Here is a 16,938-nt window from a genome sequence, read left to right on the forward strand (position 1 = left end):
TTTTTTTCTTTTACTGAAGGTTAAAACTGCCTATAAGTGTGCATGTGTCTTAAGAGACACCATTAACCCATACCTGCTACGGAGAATGAAATCGGATGTGAAGATGAGCCTTTCTTTGCCAGATAAAAATGAACAGGTCTGTCAGTTTGGGAGGTAACCAAGCATTCCTCGAGCATGAGTATGTCTGTGTAACTAACAGCTCTGGTCCTGAGATTGTGGACAGCCTGCTCTGTCAGTGACTGTATCCATTTGTGGTATCTTCCTGGCTGTATGAGAATACTCAGTCCACAGGCTTTGGTTTCCCTCTGTTAACACATGGGCCTAACCCTACAACAGCTTGAAAACACTTCCATGTTTTAAGCTCCATGCATTCCTGCCACGCATTGTACTGTAAGCTCTGGGATACAGCAGTGAGCAGAGCAGCCTCGTTACCTACCATAAACCTTACCATAGGTAAGGTGGCAGGGGCTATGTGGGTGTTTTCACTAAGTCGAGGATAAGACATGTTGAAGGAGTGGACTTTCTCTAATGGATGGTCAGAGGAGACCTTTGATCAGTTAATTGTGTTCAAGTCTAAGGAGGGTCAAAGAATGAGTTGTTTGGGATCTGGAGAAAGAGCATTGCAGGTGATGGGTGGGGAAGTGTGTTGGTACTCATGGGGCAGGAGGGGTACCAGGGTGCCTGAAGCCAGAAGCAAGAAAGAGGGTAGCTAAGGAGGGGGTCACATGGCCACCTAGAGGTCAGATTTTGGGTTCTGCTGGTCATAAGAACGACCAGTTTTACTCTTTGTGAATACATTCCTGAGAATATTCTATGGGAGCCATCGATGGCATCCGAGTTGGTGTTACAAGGATGACATTGAATCCGTCCTGATTTTCTGTAATTAATCAATGCACCTTCTGCTCAGGGCCTTCAGGTTAAACACATTGTAGATTTTATGTTGAAGCATCTCAGACTGTCACCAAGGCCACCTTCATTCCTGCTTCTCTTTTTTTCCCCACAGCCCATCTTATTCTATCTTTGTGTCCTCTCAAAGCCCTTAGACACTGGGATGGATCTGCTGTGATAAAGGCTTCCACAGAGAGGCCAACCAGTTGATGAGTTTAATTTAGGATATGCTGAAGAACTTTTACAACATCCACTTACACAAGAAATTGAGAGACGGGAGAAGGTTCTAGGCTGGTCATAGCTGACAGTGAGCTGGTGAGGTACTACAGTTCTGAGCAAAGGCTGGTTTGCCTAAGAGTATGTGGAGATCCAGAGGAGAAGTAGCTGCTCTCCTCAGCAGCTTCAGAGGAGAAGGCAGAAAAAGAGGAACTAGCTGGGAAGATTGGAGAGGCCCAGGCAGACAGGCTGAAGCGAGCTAGGAGGAGGCAGGGCTGGAGCTGGCAGAGTGGAGGGCAAGCAACTAAACTGTCAAAAGCCTGGTGCACATGGCAGTTCTGAAGTCAATTCTGATGCTTTGGAGCATTTTCAGTGGCATCGGTGACTTGGGCCAGGTGCTGATGTGGGCAGCAACTGGCAGGTGAGGCTGTCCCATGTTTTCTCAGGATGCAGCACCGAGGTTGAAGGATTGGTCCTGCACTGGACTGTCTTACTCACTTAGATGACATAGATGCATTTTAGGGATGGGAACCCTAGGGATATGGATCCTGGTAGCTTCACATTTGGTTTTGTTTTTTATTTGTCTGATTGTGTGTGTGTAGAGGTTGAGACAAAGGTGGCTGGTAGATGAGTGGCTTAGGAAGCCCCAGGGTGTTAGTACAGCTATTTGGGCTTTTAGATGGTGCTAGACAGGGTGTGTGGGGAGGTCTCTCTTAGGGCAGACAGTGGTAGGCTGCAGCAGGATTGGGGTGCTGCTGGGCACTGGCTATATAGCAGTCAGGGTGGGTGGGAGACTTGATTGGCTCTGGAAGCTTGTAAGGCAGGTGGAATGATGCTGCAAGTGGGTGGCACAAGGGTAGTTAAAAAGCATCCCATGAGAATCCGATGGGCTGTGAAGAAAGTCAAGCCTTGAGGTGGAGGGAGTAGACTTAGAAGGGACTGAAAGGCAGGAAGTGGGCAATGCGATGGATTAATTAAACCCAGTGGGCTGGGAGGGTAGGGGCTATTAGGGCCTGGTAACCTTGGTTCCAGGTGAGGTAAATTCCTGCAAAGTCAGGCATACAGAGTATAGGTGAGAAGCCGGGGGGAGAGTCATCACATTGAGCTGAAAGGCTGTGCACCTGGGTCCTGAGGCTGCCTGTGAGCAGGAGGCCAGTCTGGAGGGACTTCTGGGTGATGGGCTGGAACTAGAAGGTAGATGGAAAAGGGAGAAATGTCTTTAACTGAGAGATGTATCATCATAGTTAAACTTGTGTACATTGTGCTTTTTTTTTTTTTTTTTTTTTAAGGGACTCTTACTGATTATTAATGTATTTTTAAACCTATTGTCTCTTTTCTTTTCCCTTGCAGGTCTTATTTTGCCGTCTAACTGATGAGCAGCATAAAGTCTACCAGAATTTCATTGATTCCAAAGAAGTTTACAGGATTCTCAATGGAGAGAATCAGGTCAGCCAATGAGCGGACGGCAGAGAAATAAGCTGTTACCAAGGAGGGCGGGGCAGGAAAAGAAGCGGTGTACGGAATGTGCCAGCTTCTTGTGCCATGCCACCTTTGTTCACTCACCTGGCATCTGTGGTGGCCTTGGAGTCATAGCCACAGCCGGGGACAGGAGTGGTGTGAGGAATAAGGCCACTAGTGTGAGGGTGGAGCCCTCAGCTAGGAAGCTGGGCCTAAGGTGGGGATGTGACCATGAGTCCTCCACCTAAGGCTCTCAGCCTGGCAGGGGTGGTGTCCAGCACTGCGCTGGGTTTTCCCAGAAATATAACCAAAATTACCAGGGCATGGTTACAAAGGTTTCTAAATTGAATGGCTTCTCAGTGACTCGTGCCCAATAAACACTGCTGAGCACTGCCATCTTAGCAACCAGGCAGAATTCCAGATGGATGTCTCAGGCTCTCACTCTTACTGTCCTCAGTGCATGAGAGGAATTCATTCATTCATTTTACCCTTCAGTACTGTACAATCACTCCCCGATATCGCCTAGAATTCGGAAGCTACTAGACAGTGTCTTCTCAGAAAATCCCATTATGTAGCTCACACAGAAACAGAGCTTGGCTCTCTAGAATGCCTTGTCACTGTGGTGTGTCCCCAAGCACTTGGCATAAGAATGGAATGCTGGGACTGCACAGTGGTGGGAACATCATGGACCAGTTGAGTCATGAGTGCCAGAAGCTAGGCATCTGAATTTTATTTAGCTGGAACATGGTGCCACTGGCTCGGGTGTTTTCTGTGACCTTCGTAAAGCCATTTTGGGAGAATTTTAACTGAATCTGCAGCCCTTCCAGAAGTGACAGAGCTTGTTGCACCAGAGGGACACTGCTCACCTCTGCTGGACTGTAGGCCTGGTGCACTTGAATCCAGCATGGTGGTCTAGTGGGAGAAGAGCAGGTCTTAGCAGTCCAGTGCACTTGAGCATTATGCCTTCCCCCTAGTAGGTGCATTCTTGCATGCCATTAAATGCATGCTGAGTCTTGCAACTATGGTCCTCACTCTGCAGCATTGTAGGTACATCTGAGTGTGTTCACAGTTCCACTCTGTCCTGCTCCCAGTCTTTGAGGTGGACAGAGATGAACCATGTGCCTGGTCCCAGGCTTTGTAGTGGCCACCTGTACTTTCAGATTTAGTCATTTGTCCTATTAATCACTTCTCAGCAGTTTCTTTGTTTTGATTTTAAATCTTTTGTGTATGGATGTTTTGCCTGAATGTATGCCTCTGCACTCATTTGTGCCTGATGGCTGTGGAGGTTAGAAGAGGGTGTCAGATCACCTGGAACTGCAGTTATAAGGTTGGTAGCCATCATGTAGGTGTTAGGAATTGAACCCGTGTACTCTGGAAAAAACAGCTAATGCTCTCAATTGCCAAGCCAACTCTCCAGATCCATTTTCTAGTATTTTATGCATATTAATGTTTTGCCTACATGCAACATGTATGCCTGCTTCCTATGGAACTGGAGTTACAGATGGATACGAATCACCATTTGTTCTGGGAACTAAACCTGAGTGCTGTGTGAGAGCAGCAAGAGCTCCTAACTGCTGAGCTGTCTCTTCAGCCCAAGAGTCTGTCTTTTTTTTTTTTTTAACTATCAGCTTTCCCTTATGTGCCTCCAGATTGGGTAATCTAGGCCACTCTATCTAGTAGATACACAAGTGAAGGCTTAAAATTTCTAGAATCATGTTTAAAAGAAAAACAAGTGAAATGAAGATCATATATTTTGTTTCATTTGCAGATTCAAATATTTTAATATGTAGTGAAAATTTGAAAATGATTTAGAGGCAGAGAGGTGGGCCTTCATGGGCCAGTCATCTCCAAAAAGCCCCATATCTAGACACTTCCACACTGGGGACCAAGCCTTCTGTACAGGACATTCAAGATCCAGACTGTTTCTCATAATGTTGGCATTAGAAAAGAAATCAAGCTAGTAAAATGTCTGTAATCCAGGTAACATTTCTCCCTCCTTTCCTTTTGTTTACACAGGGTATCTGAGCTCATATGTGTCATTATTGTTTTAATCACAGATTTTCTCTGGGCTTGTAGCTCTGAGGAAGATCTGCAACCACCCTGATCTCTTTTCTGGTGGTCCCAAGAATCTCAGTGGTCTTCCAGAAGATGAACTAGAAGAAGATCAGTTTGGTTACTGGAAACGTTCTGGGAAAATGATCGTTGTTGAGTCTTTGCTGAAAATATGGCATAAGCAGGGTCAGCGAGTGCTGCTGTTTTCCCAGTCGAGGCAGGTGCGTGTTCTAGCTGCATCCAGCAAGCAAGTCGGTCCTTAGGACTCATGACCTAAGATGTTAAGAGGGATCTGCCATACTGCTGAGGTGGCAGCCCCTCAGGGGTCACTGCCAGGACTGTGTGGGAGTTTGACCGAAGGAGTTAGCTTTTAAAAAAAAAAAAGTCACAGTGGGATTCTGGTATCCTAGTAAGGATGGAATACTTACCTCATAAGGAATTAGCAAACATTATTTTGTAGCAGTATTATTTCTCTTCCTCAAAGCATGAAACCCTGTCAATATAGACTGACTGGGGAATGCACACTTATACAGCAAAAGCACTTGCTTGGAGTATGTGTGGTTTGCAGACTGTTTCCCTCACCCCCCAACAGATGCTGCACATACTGGAAGTGTTCCTGAGGGCACACCAGTATTCCTACCTCAAAATGGATGGGACCACTACCATAGCATCAAGACAGCCACTGATTACAAAATACAATGAGGTAACAAGGGATGTGACAGAGGGCGCAGAAGGGGCGACAGTGTGTAGAGAGAAAGGCGTGGGAATGTCTTCTCTCATAGCCCCCTGAAAGGTCTTTGTGTCTGGCTAGCAGGTGAAGGGGGTCATTATCCTTTTGGGTGTATTGTTAGTTTTCTTTGAGACAGGATCTCACTATGTAGCCCTGGCTGGTGTGGAACTTATTATGTAGACCAGGCTGGCCTCAAACTCACAGAGATCCACATGCCTTTGCCTTCCAAGTGCTGGGACTAAAGGTGTGCACCACCATGCCTAGTGAATTTTGCCTTTGACTGTGCATGTTAGGGTTTGAGAAGCAGGCATACGAGATTTAGAAAGGAAATGCTGAGATTTGAGGAGAAACTAAGAATCTAGTGGAGTGTGGCCAGTGAGAATGTCTGTGCATGTGTCTGTACTTGACACAGTAGGAGCTCTGAGATGAGAACGTGATGGGAAGTGAGGTTTGGGTGTGTTGTTAGCCAGCAGAGGCTGTGGTAGGACCTGTGTTGGGGAGTGCGGAGCTATAGCTCTCAGCTGTACCTAATCTGTTCTGCATCTCTCCTGTAGGACTCATCCATCTTTGTCTTTCTTCTGACCACACGGGTGGGTGGCATAGGAGTGAACCTGACCGGGGCCAACAGAGTCATCATCTATGACCCCGACTGGAACCCAAGCACTGACACACAGGTCTGTCGTTTCCAAGAAGAGAAGGCACCCACAGAAAGACAGCTTGTTGTTCACGGTTGTCATCAGTATCTCTAATGTTACACCTGACTTCAAGTACAGTCAGCATTTTGGTTACATCCTATTCTCTCGCATGAAGGAACACAGTCAGTCGTACAGACTGGGAGAGTCCTCAGCTGTTCATTTATCCACAGCATCCATTGCAAGCCGTGGTGTAAAAAGTCAGATAATTTTTTCAGTCAAGCTGTCTTGGTTCTGTTTTTGTTGCCTGACTGTTCATGCACTTGCCTAGGCCTCAAGTGTACATTTCTTCTGAGACAGAATTCTGATCAGTTACTGTTTGCTCTTATTGGCCCTTGCTCTGGAAGAGCCCTTGTAAATGTACCTCTCTTTGCCCCAGGCCCGGGAACGAGCTTGGAGGATAGGTCAGAAGAAGCAGGTAACTGTCTACAGGCTTCTGACGGCTGGAACCATTGAGGAAAAGATCTATCACCGGTCAGTATAGATGGCTGAAGAGCCTCAGCCTCCTAACCTAGAGTTTTCACCAAGAAGGGTTGTTATTATTTCCAAGTGTTGGTTTAAAAGGTTTGTTCATCTTAAAAGAATGATCACTATAACTTAAGGGGTATCACCGACTTTTTTGTGTTTTTATTTTTTCTTTGCCATTAAAATATGGTTGATTATTTACTCTTTTTTTTTTTTTAATGTGTTTGCTTTTTTTTGAAACAGAATCTCACTATGTACTCTTGGCTGTCCCACAACTCACTATGTAGCTCAAGCTGGCCTTGAACTCCAAGATCCACTTGCCTCTGCGTCCTGGGTACTGGGATTAAGGACATGGCTACCACAGCCAGCCAACCTTACTGTTTTTTAAATTTATTATACCTTAATCTAAATCAGGGACTTCTCATTTATAAATTTGATACTGTTTTCTGACGGGAACATTCTAATTTATAGTGTCCCACTTTTAGAAAAACTGAGAACTGACAGGAGTGAGGGATACATTCTGTACTCAGATAATCTTTGGAGAGGTTGCAGCATGTGTCCCTTCCTCTTGATGTCACAAGAGAGACCAAGCAGGTCAGGGCAAGACCTGGCCCATGAATCAGGGAGGCTGACTGGCTCCTTACAGCTTGTAGAGGTTGGGCACATGCATGTGAAAGGTGGGTTTGAAATGTGATAGGTGTTGGAGGTTTAAAAAAAACTCACTAGGCATAAATAATAAGGTATCATTTCTCATTTAAAATTATAAAACTTGTGAGATCACCTGATGTATTATATACATTGAGTTGTAATTTTCCATGGCTGAAAGTTTGGGGAGTTTTCAATCATTCATAGCTCTGCTGTTGGCATCTCTCTCACATTAAATAAATAAATAAATAAATAATAAATAAATAAATAAATAAATAAATAGCCTGCCAGGTGGTGGTGGCACACACCTGTAATCCCAGCGTTTGGGAGGCAGAGGCAGGCAGATGTCAGAGTTTGAGGCCAGCCTGGTCTACAAAGTGAGTTCCAGGACAGCCAGGACTGTCACACAGAGAAGCCCTGTCTGAAAAAACCAAAATAAATAAACAAATAAATTAATTTAAAAAATTAAAAATAAAAAACCCTTTATTTTTATGTATAGGTGTTCAACATGCATTTATGTCTGTCCACCATGCCAGAGGAGGGCATTACATTCTTCCCTGGGACTGGAGCTACCAGTGGTTGGGAATTGCCTTGTGTGTCTTGGGGATTGAACCTACATCCTCTGGAAGAGCAGCAGCCAGTGTTCTTAAATGCTGAGCCATTCCTCTAGTACCATCTCTCATGTTTTATAACTAGAGGTTTGAATTACAGTTGAACATTGTTTCATACCATTGTAATTTTATCTTTTTAGCCAAATCTTCAAGCAATTTTTGACAAACAGAGTGCTAAAAGATCCAAAACAAAGGCGCTTCTTCAAATCCAATGACCTTTATGAGCTCTTTACCCTGAGTAGTCCTGACGTGTCCCAGAGCACTGAAACAAGTGCCATTTTTGCAGGTATTACACTAAGTCATTTAATTTAACCAATGGTATGACAGTTCTGCAATGTGACATTAGCCATGTTTTCCCTGTTATAGGAACTGGCTCCGATGTTCAGACACCCAAATGCCATTTAAAAAAAAAGACTCCACCAGCCCTCGGGACGGATCCCAAGTGCAAGAAGTCCCCCTTTTCTGACATGTCTGCAAATGGTGCAGTTCTGACTGAAGAAAAATCTAAGGCGACAGGGACTGTGGGAAGTGCAACTTCTAGAGAAGGTGACCTTTTGAATGGTGACTGTCGCCTGAGTGGGAGCAGAGCTAGCAGTGTTGCATTTGGAGAAGAGACAGGTGCAGGGTCCAAGCTGTCAGTGATCAGTGGAGATGGGAAGTGTTCAGATTTTCCAACAGTCGACCACACATCCAGGCCACCTGGTGAGGCAAACGCCAGTGAGAAGCAGGGTCCTTCCTACAAAGGGGAAGGCTGCCAGGGTCAGACAGAACCTGCTTGTGGGAGTGAACAAACAGAAGGTCATTTTTGTAAGCACAAATCAAAAAGGAAACACGATGTAGCAAAGGAAGAGACCCCAGAGAAATGTCCTCAGCCCAAGCAAAAGGCCAAGTCCTCCAGGCATTGCAGGGATGCCAAGTTTGAGGGAACTCGAGTCCCACACCTGGTGAAGAGACGGCGATACCACCAGCAAAACTCTGAGCAGGAGAGCAAGGCCAAGGACCGAAGCAGTGACGACTATGTTTTGGAAAAGCTTTTCAAAAAATCAGGTAATGGTTTTGATGAGTCTCTCACCTGGGTGATTGGAACAGCAGATGTGGGACTCATTCCTAGCACAGTAGTCTTTACTAATGGTGCTGAGAATTTGAAAATTGTATGTATTCCCCTTTCTGCAGACCTGAAAGAATTTGAAACAATAATGTTTAACATATGACCATTTATATCAGATCAGATACCATGAATAGACATGTGCTGCCTGAATGTTAATGGGCAGTTTCCTTACATTTATGCTTTTCCAACTACAGGAAGGTAGAGAAACAAACCATGGGAGAGAGGTGGGGCTGTGGCTAGGGGCGGGCAGAAAGAGATGCATTAGAGAAATCCACTAACAGTTGCTTAAGACAGTGGACATCAGCATGCCCTGTTCATCTTTGGTATCTCCCGAGTGTTATCATCTTTATCCTTTGCCACATTATGTCCAGTGTGATGGCCATAGTTACCAAAGACCTAGTCAAGGCTCGCTGTCTGAGAAGGCAGGTTATGTACTGCTTCCGAAAGTCTTTTGAAGAAATTCCCATGAAGAGCACACGAACCCTACTGTAGCCTTTGTGCTACCATGAACATTTTCCAGCATTTACTTTATTGTTCACATGCATATGTGAACATGTCATACATGCATGCACTTGTGTGTGCAAATAGATATGCATGCATCCTTTTACCTTTCTCTATATCTGTGGATAAGAACATGGACTTAGACTCCAGTCAGGATGGAGAGATGTTTACCTCCCATGATGCACTAAATTATTGACACCATGTGTGAAGCAGGCATACCAAGAGGGCACTGGAGGGCGGTGATCTCTCAGAGATGGGCAACAGGTGAACTGAACGTGTACTTGTTGCCTTGAGAGGCGGAGTCCTGGGCAGACCTGGGTGCTGGTGTTGATGCAAGAGTGGTGAGAGCAGCCCAGAGAAAGGGCTCTGCTCTCATCTGCAGAGGGCTCCTTTAGAACTCAGCTGGAGGCTCATAAGCACATCCTGCAAGGAAGCTATTTGAGGCTGCAAAAAGGATCCCCAAAAGAATTAGAGGAAATAGTTCTGTGTACACCCTTAGCAGAGACAATGGCTGTGCCTACCAGGTAGCCTGTTGTATTACAGAAGAACAAAGTATAGTATTGCACTGTTCAGCCTCATGTGAATTCTTTTTTGTTTTTCTTTGATTTTCTGAGACAGGTGTCCCTGTGTAACATAGTCCTGGCTGTCCTGGAATTCCATCTGTAGCTCAGGCTGGCCTCGAACTTGTAGAGATCAGCTTGCCTCTGTCTTTTTAGTGCTGGGACTAAAGGTGTAAGCCACCACTGCCTGGCATCTCACCTGAATTCTTATAGGACTGTATAGCTAGTAAGCACCGGACAATATAAAATTTATGATGTTTTGCATCAAATACAAAAATGATTGGACACAGAAGTAAGTAGGAAAATGTGATTCACAGTGAGGCAGTAAATTGGAACTAACACAGGTGGAGAAATTGGCACAAACATTAGATAATGATAACTGTTCCCATGAACTCAGAAAGAGGCATGAGAGATGCTCACATGTGTTGAAAGTGAACTTATATGAAAATGCAATATCTGATGTGAAAAATACCTGGTAGGAAATGAAGGCATATTAGACACAGCAGAAGAGAATAGTGAACGTGAATATAGAATGAGAGAAGCTATGAGAAGAAGAGTGCAGTAAACTCACAGAAGCAAAAAGACCAGGAGATGTCAACAGCCTAGTCTAATGATAACTGAGATCCTGACCAAGAAGAAAGAGGAGGAGAGTATGTCAGTCTGCAGAAATGCTGGTAAAGAACATTCCTAATTGGATGAAAGATGTATATCCACACATTCAAGAAGCTTAATATAAAAACCCAAGCCTGGAAACGAAAAACATACCAGAGCATAATAATAAAGTGGCCGAGGTAGAAGGTAAAGAGAAACAATGAAATGTGGCATGCCAGCAGCAGAGAGCGTTTAGAAGAAACAAAGAGGATAATGAGTCCCCTCAGTGGATAAAGGACAGAAATCACACGATGTAAGAGAGTGAGGTCCCACGTGCCCATGAGCCATGAAGAGGACTTTGCAAGCCATGCTATCATTGCCTTGACTGGAAGTAGCTCCATGGTGTATCCATGTCAAAACTTGTCATATTGTATGTTTTAAGTAGGTGTGTCTCATGGTACATCATATACTTCAGTAAATCCCATGAATCAAAACAAAGGAACTGATACTGTTCTGTCTTGTTCTCATCAACATTATAGAGCCCTGCCCATGTGTTAGGCGGCCTTCTTCCAGAGGGAGAGAATTCCTGACCATCATTCTTCTCATGATAATGTATTTGTATCACCATACCATGCACTGTATTAGAATAGATAGACTATACCACCACCACAACAAAAAACATACTAACAAAAGTATATATATGTTTCCAATCTGAAGTTTTTAGTTGCAACGCTGTTCAAAAGAGTCTTAGGGTTTTTTTTTTTTTTCCCTCCCTTTCATAGTACAGTTAGATTAATATATTTGTGTCTGTTTCAAGGATTTCTCTTACACTTCTTGATGTTATTGTATTTTACTTTTTGAGTCTGTAGCACTTTACATTACAAAAGTCAAGATTTACCAGCTCCCCCCCCCCTTGTTTACTCCCTGAATATTGCGTTTCCTTCCTGTGTTTCTTTTTGTCAGAGTAGGTACATGTATAAACTTCATATTTTATTACTATGACACAAAAGGCTATCCACTGCATGCCAGGCAATGGTGGCGCACACCTTTAATCCCAGCACTTGGGAGGAAGAGGCAGGTGGGTCTATGTGAGTTCGAGGCCAGCCTGGTCCACAGAGCGAGTGACAGGACAGCTTCCAAAGCTACACAGAGAAACTGTCTCAAAACACAAACAAACAAAAAGCCTTGCATATCTTGATTGTCCCTTCATAGTAGTTCATAGAGGCCCTTCTTCTTTTCTGTGGCTCTTACAAGGACACACCAGAGTTTGTTCACGTTGAGCACTCTAGACTGTGATGTGTTTTTCTGCTGTTAGGCTCACAGCTTCTTGAAAATTCCTAGAAGTGTCAGCAGCTTTTAAGGCAAGTGTGGATTGTCTGGGGCTCTTGCTTCTCAGCAGGAGGGAGGCCACAGTCAATCCATAGTGGTGAACCTCCCTTCCTTCTCTTCTGTGTTCCTATAAGTTCCCTTCCTTTCTGTCCTGACTCTAATTGGCATCTCCTTTTTATTTTAATTTGCACTTGTTAGTGAAATTGAATAAAAGTAATACATCCATTCATATCTTTTTTGTTCTTATGTGAATTGTTCTGTGTTCATTGTTACTGTACATGGAGTTTCCCCACCATTATGTTCTTTAACTGCTTTTTAATTGGAAGGTTATAGATTTATTTTATATCTCATTCTTTTACAGTTTTGATTTTGTCATTGATTGCCTAGAGCCCTCTAGATTTGTACCCATTAAAAACTTGAAAAGAGAGAGGGACTGAAACTGTGTATTGATCAACAGCAGAACACGTGTCCAGCATACACCATGTCCCAGGCCCAGAAGGGAGGGAGGGAGGGAGGTAAGAAAATGAGGAGGGGTGGGGAGAGAACTAACTCAAAGAAGGAAAATTGTGCTTCTTTTCACTTTCTGTCACGTCTTTGATTTTCTATTATTAGTTTATTAGCCAATAATGCTAGCAGAATGTTATGTAAGTGTTGGAGGAGCTGGACATCGCTACAGTAGAAATGACCTGCAGTGTTTATTCATTACGTAAGGTTGTGAGTTAGGGTCAGGCATGTGCTTTATTAAGGACATTCCTGATTTGGGGAATGGCTTTACGGGCATGGGTAATGAAATTTGTCACAGGCATTTTCACTATAGAAACATGGATGGGTGGCATTGGAAAGAGCAATGGAAAGCTTATTAGGTGGTGGATTTCTTAACTTTAACCAACCTTGAATTACCATGACTCTCACCTGAGATATCTGTATTTTTTGGCTATTGGTTCCTGTTTTAATGTTGTACCTAGTATTTTCTCACTGATGTTCATAATAATTTTGGTCTGTAGCTTTATTGTCAGTAACTTTATCTTTTTCTACAGTACTTGTCGGTTTTCCTGGAAGATTATTTATTTTGTGTGGTTTTCAAATTGACATGCAGGTACACATAGTATGCCTATAATGAGTTTTAAGATTTGCGTTTTTACAAAGATAACTTCTCTTTCACCTTTATTCCATAAATATTTCATTTTCTTAACCTTAAGTGAGTAGTCCATTTTGCTAATTTTTCTAATAATCCAGGACTAGATCCATAGTTCATCTATTTTCTACTTCATTATTTTGTAATTTTTTTCTAGTGTTTCTGTTTTTATTATACTTTGGTGAGAGTTTTGGGCATAATTAGTTCCTTGTATTTATGTCTACTTAGAAATTTATTTCATTTTTGTTTTCAATTTTAATTTAATTTTATTGTTTATTTTTGAGAGAGTTTCATGCAGCCTTGAAGTTTCTGACCCTCTGCTGCAGCCTCTGGGGTGCTGGGATTGTAGACTACATTACCTTACCTTGCATTGCTGTTTCAATTTCACTGATGCGGACACTCGGGATCATGAACTTCCCACTGATTATTGCATTAAATGTATTTTGGTAGTTCTGACTGAATGTTAATTTGTTTGAGATTCTGTATGTCTGTTTTATATTTTTTTCCCTCCTTCGAAGAGTTCATTAATAGTTTAATTTTCTCACAGTATCGCTAGGAAGAGATTAAATGCTAAAATTGTGATTAAAAGCAATGCTTCAGGCATTTCATAACTGTCCATCGTAGGGCAGTGGTGAGTTGAACAGAAAGCATCTGTGGCCTTCCCAAGTCATGACTGCCACCCCGAAGATAGCAGCTAAAAGTATTGTGGCTGCTTTTCCTCTCGTGACACCAGTGTTAGCATGTATACTGAGCTATTGTCATTCTTTCCTGACTCTGGTTAGTGGGAGTGCACAGTGTCGTGAAGCACGATGCCATTGTGGATGGGACCAACCCGGATTATGTGCTGGTGGAGGCCGAAGCCACCCGAGTGGCTCAGGATGCCTTGAAAGCTCTCAAGTTCTCCCGTCAGCAATGCCTGGGGGCAGCATCTGGTGTTCCCACCTGGACTGGACACAGGGGCTCTTCTGGTGCACCAGCAGGAATAAAGTAAGAGACCACCCCTGGCATGCTCACAAAGGGCACCAAAGGTTGAGGCAAGCTGCACAGTCAAGGCACACAGGCTTGTCTCTGTGGGACAGGGAGTTCCCTCAGGGAGCATCATTTGGGTCAGGCTTGAGTGACTTGGGAGAGTATTTTTGTCTTCCCTTTCATTTCTTGCTTTCTTGAGACAACTTTTCAGGGGAAGAAGTGATCAGTTTTGCTTTTGCTTGAGACATGATGTTCAAAATAGTGAGAAATACAAATAATGACTAAATGTTAGTAAGGCATCAGTTTGTAGCCATCAGTAGTAATTATAGTATTAGCATATTATTATGTAGTTATCACCCAGGATGCTTTCTCATGTCTAGTATTGAGTGATGATGCTTAGTGGCTCTCACTCTGAAAGAGAGCGCTCACACCCCACAAGAGTGTGGCAGTTCAAGGGGATAGAGCAGGAGATGGATCTGAAGGCAGCAGTTTTCCAGGAAGCGTATAGCATTGAAAGTACTCTGCCCTCAATGTCACGGCAGCTGACCGTCTGTCGACCTGACTCTTCTTCCTTGTGTAGGAATAGGTTCGGTAAGAAGAGGAACTCCAACCTCCCTGTGCAGCGCCCTCCTTCATCACTAACAGAAAAGTATCAGGTAACAGGAAGCCCGATTGCCTCTCGTGTTTGAGATTTGCTTGGATGCCCAGGAGAATGTCATTTAGATGTGAAGAAAATGGTTGTAACTCATGGAGTGGCAGCTGATACTGTAGGCTCTGAGTTGTGATGTACTTTCATTTGAGTCTAAGGACCAGTTAACTTCCTAGAACACAGACTCGAAGCTTCTCTGCTCAGAGCTTAGATTTAGTGTCAGCTCTAGAGGCACCACTGTGTAAGCCGAATGTAAATGGCCAGAGAGCAAAGCACCCATCCTTCGCCACTGCAGCAATGGCCAAAGTGGGAGAATACCAGTCTTTCTCAGACGTGAAAGCTCCCAGGCTGCAACTCTAGTTCGAGATCCACGTGACTCCTTTAGGAGCAGAGACCCTTTTCAGTCTCCCTCTCAAGCCGAGACTCTAGTTCTACACCCCCATGAACTCTGTTAGGAACCGAGCCCTGTTCCAGTCTCTGTGTTCCGTGCTGTTAGCAGCAGGAGCTTGAGGCACTTTCCAGGTCAGATCTGTGTTGTTTTAAAGAAGTACTTGAGAGGCCGGATGGGAAAGAGGAAGAAGGCTGAAAAGTGAAGACAGTGACAGCTGCTCCTTGTCCCGTGGTGTGGGCTGGGCTGCATTGGAAGCTGTCGTAGGCCTCTATAAGATCCTCTCAGGCACCAGGCCTGCAGGGCAGCATCTCCCTCAGCTCCTCTTCCCTCACTCTGCCATCCAGGAGATGGCTTCGTTTAATCCCTTCCTGCACGAGGATTTAGGAAATTTCCTTTACAGATGGGTAGATCCACATGCTTAACCTTGGCATTAAATGGGGTACCAGTCTCTCCCATGTCTCACAACATGGTACTTGGGTTGTACTGTGGGTCCTCAGCCTTTGGGGAACTAGGTGGGGGAGTAAGCTAGAAGTTCAGTTGGTTAATGTGTGGTCGTCTTCCTCTAGAACAATGTGAAAAAGGAGGGGAAAGCTCCTGCCCCTGAGCACTTCAGTGGCAAAGAAGATGGAGCGTCATTGTCTGGAGCCCCCTGTTCCTCCTCACTCTTGGCCAGAATGCGAGCAAGAAACCATCTCATCCTGCCGGAGCGCTTGGAAAGTGACAGCGGACACCTCGCTGAGGCTGCTGCCTTGCCTCCCTCCAGCACGGAACATGACGACCTTCTGGTGGAGATGAGGAACTTCATTGCTTTCCAGGCCCAGGTGGATGGTCAGGCCAGCACTCAGGAGATCCTACAGGAGTTTGAATCCAAGCTGTCTGTGACACAGTCCTGTGTCTTCCGAGAACTACTGAGAAATCTCTGCAATTTTCATAGAACTCCTGGTGGTGAAGGGATTTGGAAACTGAAGCCAGAGTACTGTTGAACAGCCTTGCTTCCTGGGCTTTTTCAAATGGGAATCTTGACTCACCAATCCTGTGATTAGTGATTGTGTGTGCCTGTGTGTGTGTGTGTGTGTGTGTGTGTGTGCGCGCGCGCGTGCGCCTGTGTGTGTGTGTGTGTGCATGTGCGTGTGCGTGTGCATGGCTGAAGTTGGTGTTTACTGTGTCATCTACCTCAAGACTAGAACTTGAAGAAGAAAATACTTGGAGATTTTTTCTTTTTGGTGGCACTGTGAGTTATGTTATAAAACCGGGGACCTAACAGTTGCCTGTTGGAGCAAATAAATTTCTTAACCCAAAAGACCCTGTCGGGGAGCACATACTACTTAAGAATAGAAACCTTGGTTCTTACAGGTGCTGGGAACATGTCTTCTTTTTATCCTACCCTCGCCCATAAGTCACCTCAGTACCTTGATTCAGAACTGTAAATGTTTCTGTCCTACTGGCCACATAGAAAGAGATTTGTTACCTGTCAAATCATCAGCCACCTATAAGTAATTCTTTGCAGCACTGTTCAATTAGCAGGCTTGGTTTTTGTTGTTCGTTTGTTTTAAATGGTGCTGGAGACAGACTGGTGCTGCCTTGTGCATGCTAAGCCTGTGCTTTACCACTGACTTCCACCCCGGTTCTGTACATACACACACACACACACACACACACACACCCCTCAAGGAAGGAAGGAAGGGTCTTATTTTCTGCTCTGTGTCATTATCTAAAGATTGTAAAAGAGGTTTGTTTAAATAAGTCAATAAGTTGTACACATTCATACCTGGCTCAGAAGGAAGTCTCAACACCTGTTTGTTTCTGGGGGCTCTTAATTTAATTTTTTCTTCTGGCCATTAGCCTTCAGGGAAGTGATGATGTCCTTGTTCTTGGGCTGAAGTACTGACCTGACTTGTTAGTGTGGAGCATTAGTGCATTATGCCCGTAATGTCTGAGATCTAAGTTA

At 44.2% G+C, this 16,938-nt stretch overlaps 1 protein-coding gene across 1 annotated transcript in view; it reads left to right on the forward strand.

Annotated features, from left to right (window-relative positions):
• The window catches only part of Ercc6 (ERCC excision repair 6, chromatin remodeling factor), a 62,496-nt gene extending 46,460 nt beyond the window's left edge, over positions 1-16,036 (forward strand). Inside the window, exons 10-20 of the mRNA XM_051202459.1 lie at positions 20-136; positions 2,455-2,550; positions 4,620-4,835; positions 5,207-5,317; positions 5,899-6,018; positions 6,416-6,510; positions 7,898-8,043; positions 8,124-8,804; positions 13,764-13,968; positions 14,531-14,606; positions 15,557-16,036. Of these exons, the coding sequence (XP_051058416.1) occupies positions 20-136; positions 2,455-2,550; positions 4,620-4,835; positions 5,207-5,317; positions 5,899-6,018; positions 6,416-6,510; positions 7,898-8,043; positions 8,124-8,804; positions 13,764-13,968; positions 14,531-14,606; positions 15,557-15,973 (2,280 nt within the window). The 3' untranslated portion in view covers positions 15,974-16,036. The remainder of the gene's footprint in view (positions 1-19; positions 137-2,454; positions 2,551-4,619; positions 4,836-5,206; positions 5,318-5,898; positions 6,019-6,415; positions 6,511-7,897; positions 8,044-8,123; positions 8,805-13,763; positions 13,969-14,530; positions 14,607-15,556) is intronic.
• Positions 16,037-16,938: the final 902 nt, after the last annotated feature.

Source organism: Phodopus roborovskii, unplaced genomic scaffold (assembly GCF_943737965.1).
Source record: "Phodopus roborovskii unplaced genomic scaffold, PHOROB, whole genome shotgun sequence".
Lineage (NCBI taxonomy): Eukaryota > Metazoa > Chordata > Mammalia > Rodentia > Cricetidae > Phodopus > Phodopus roborovskii.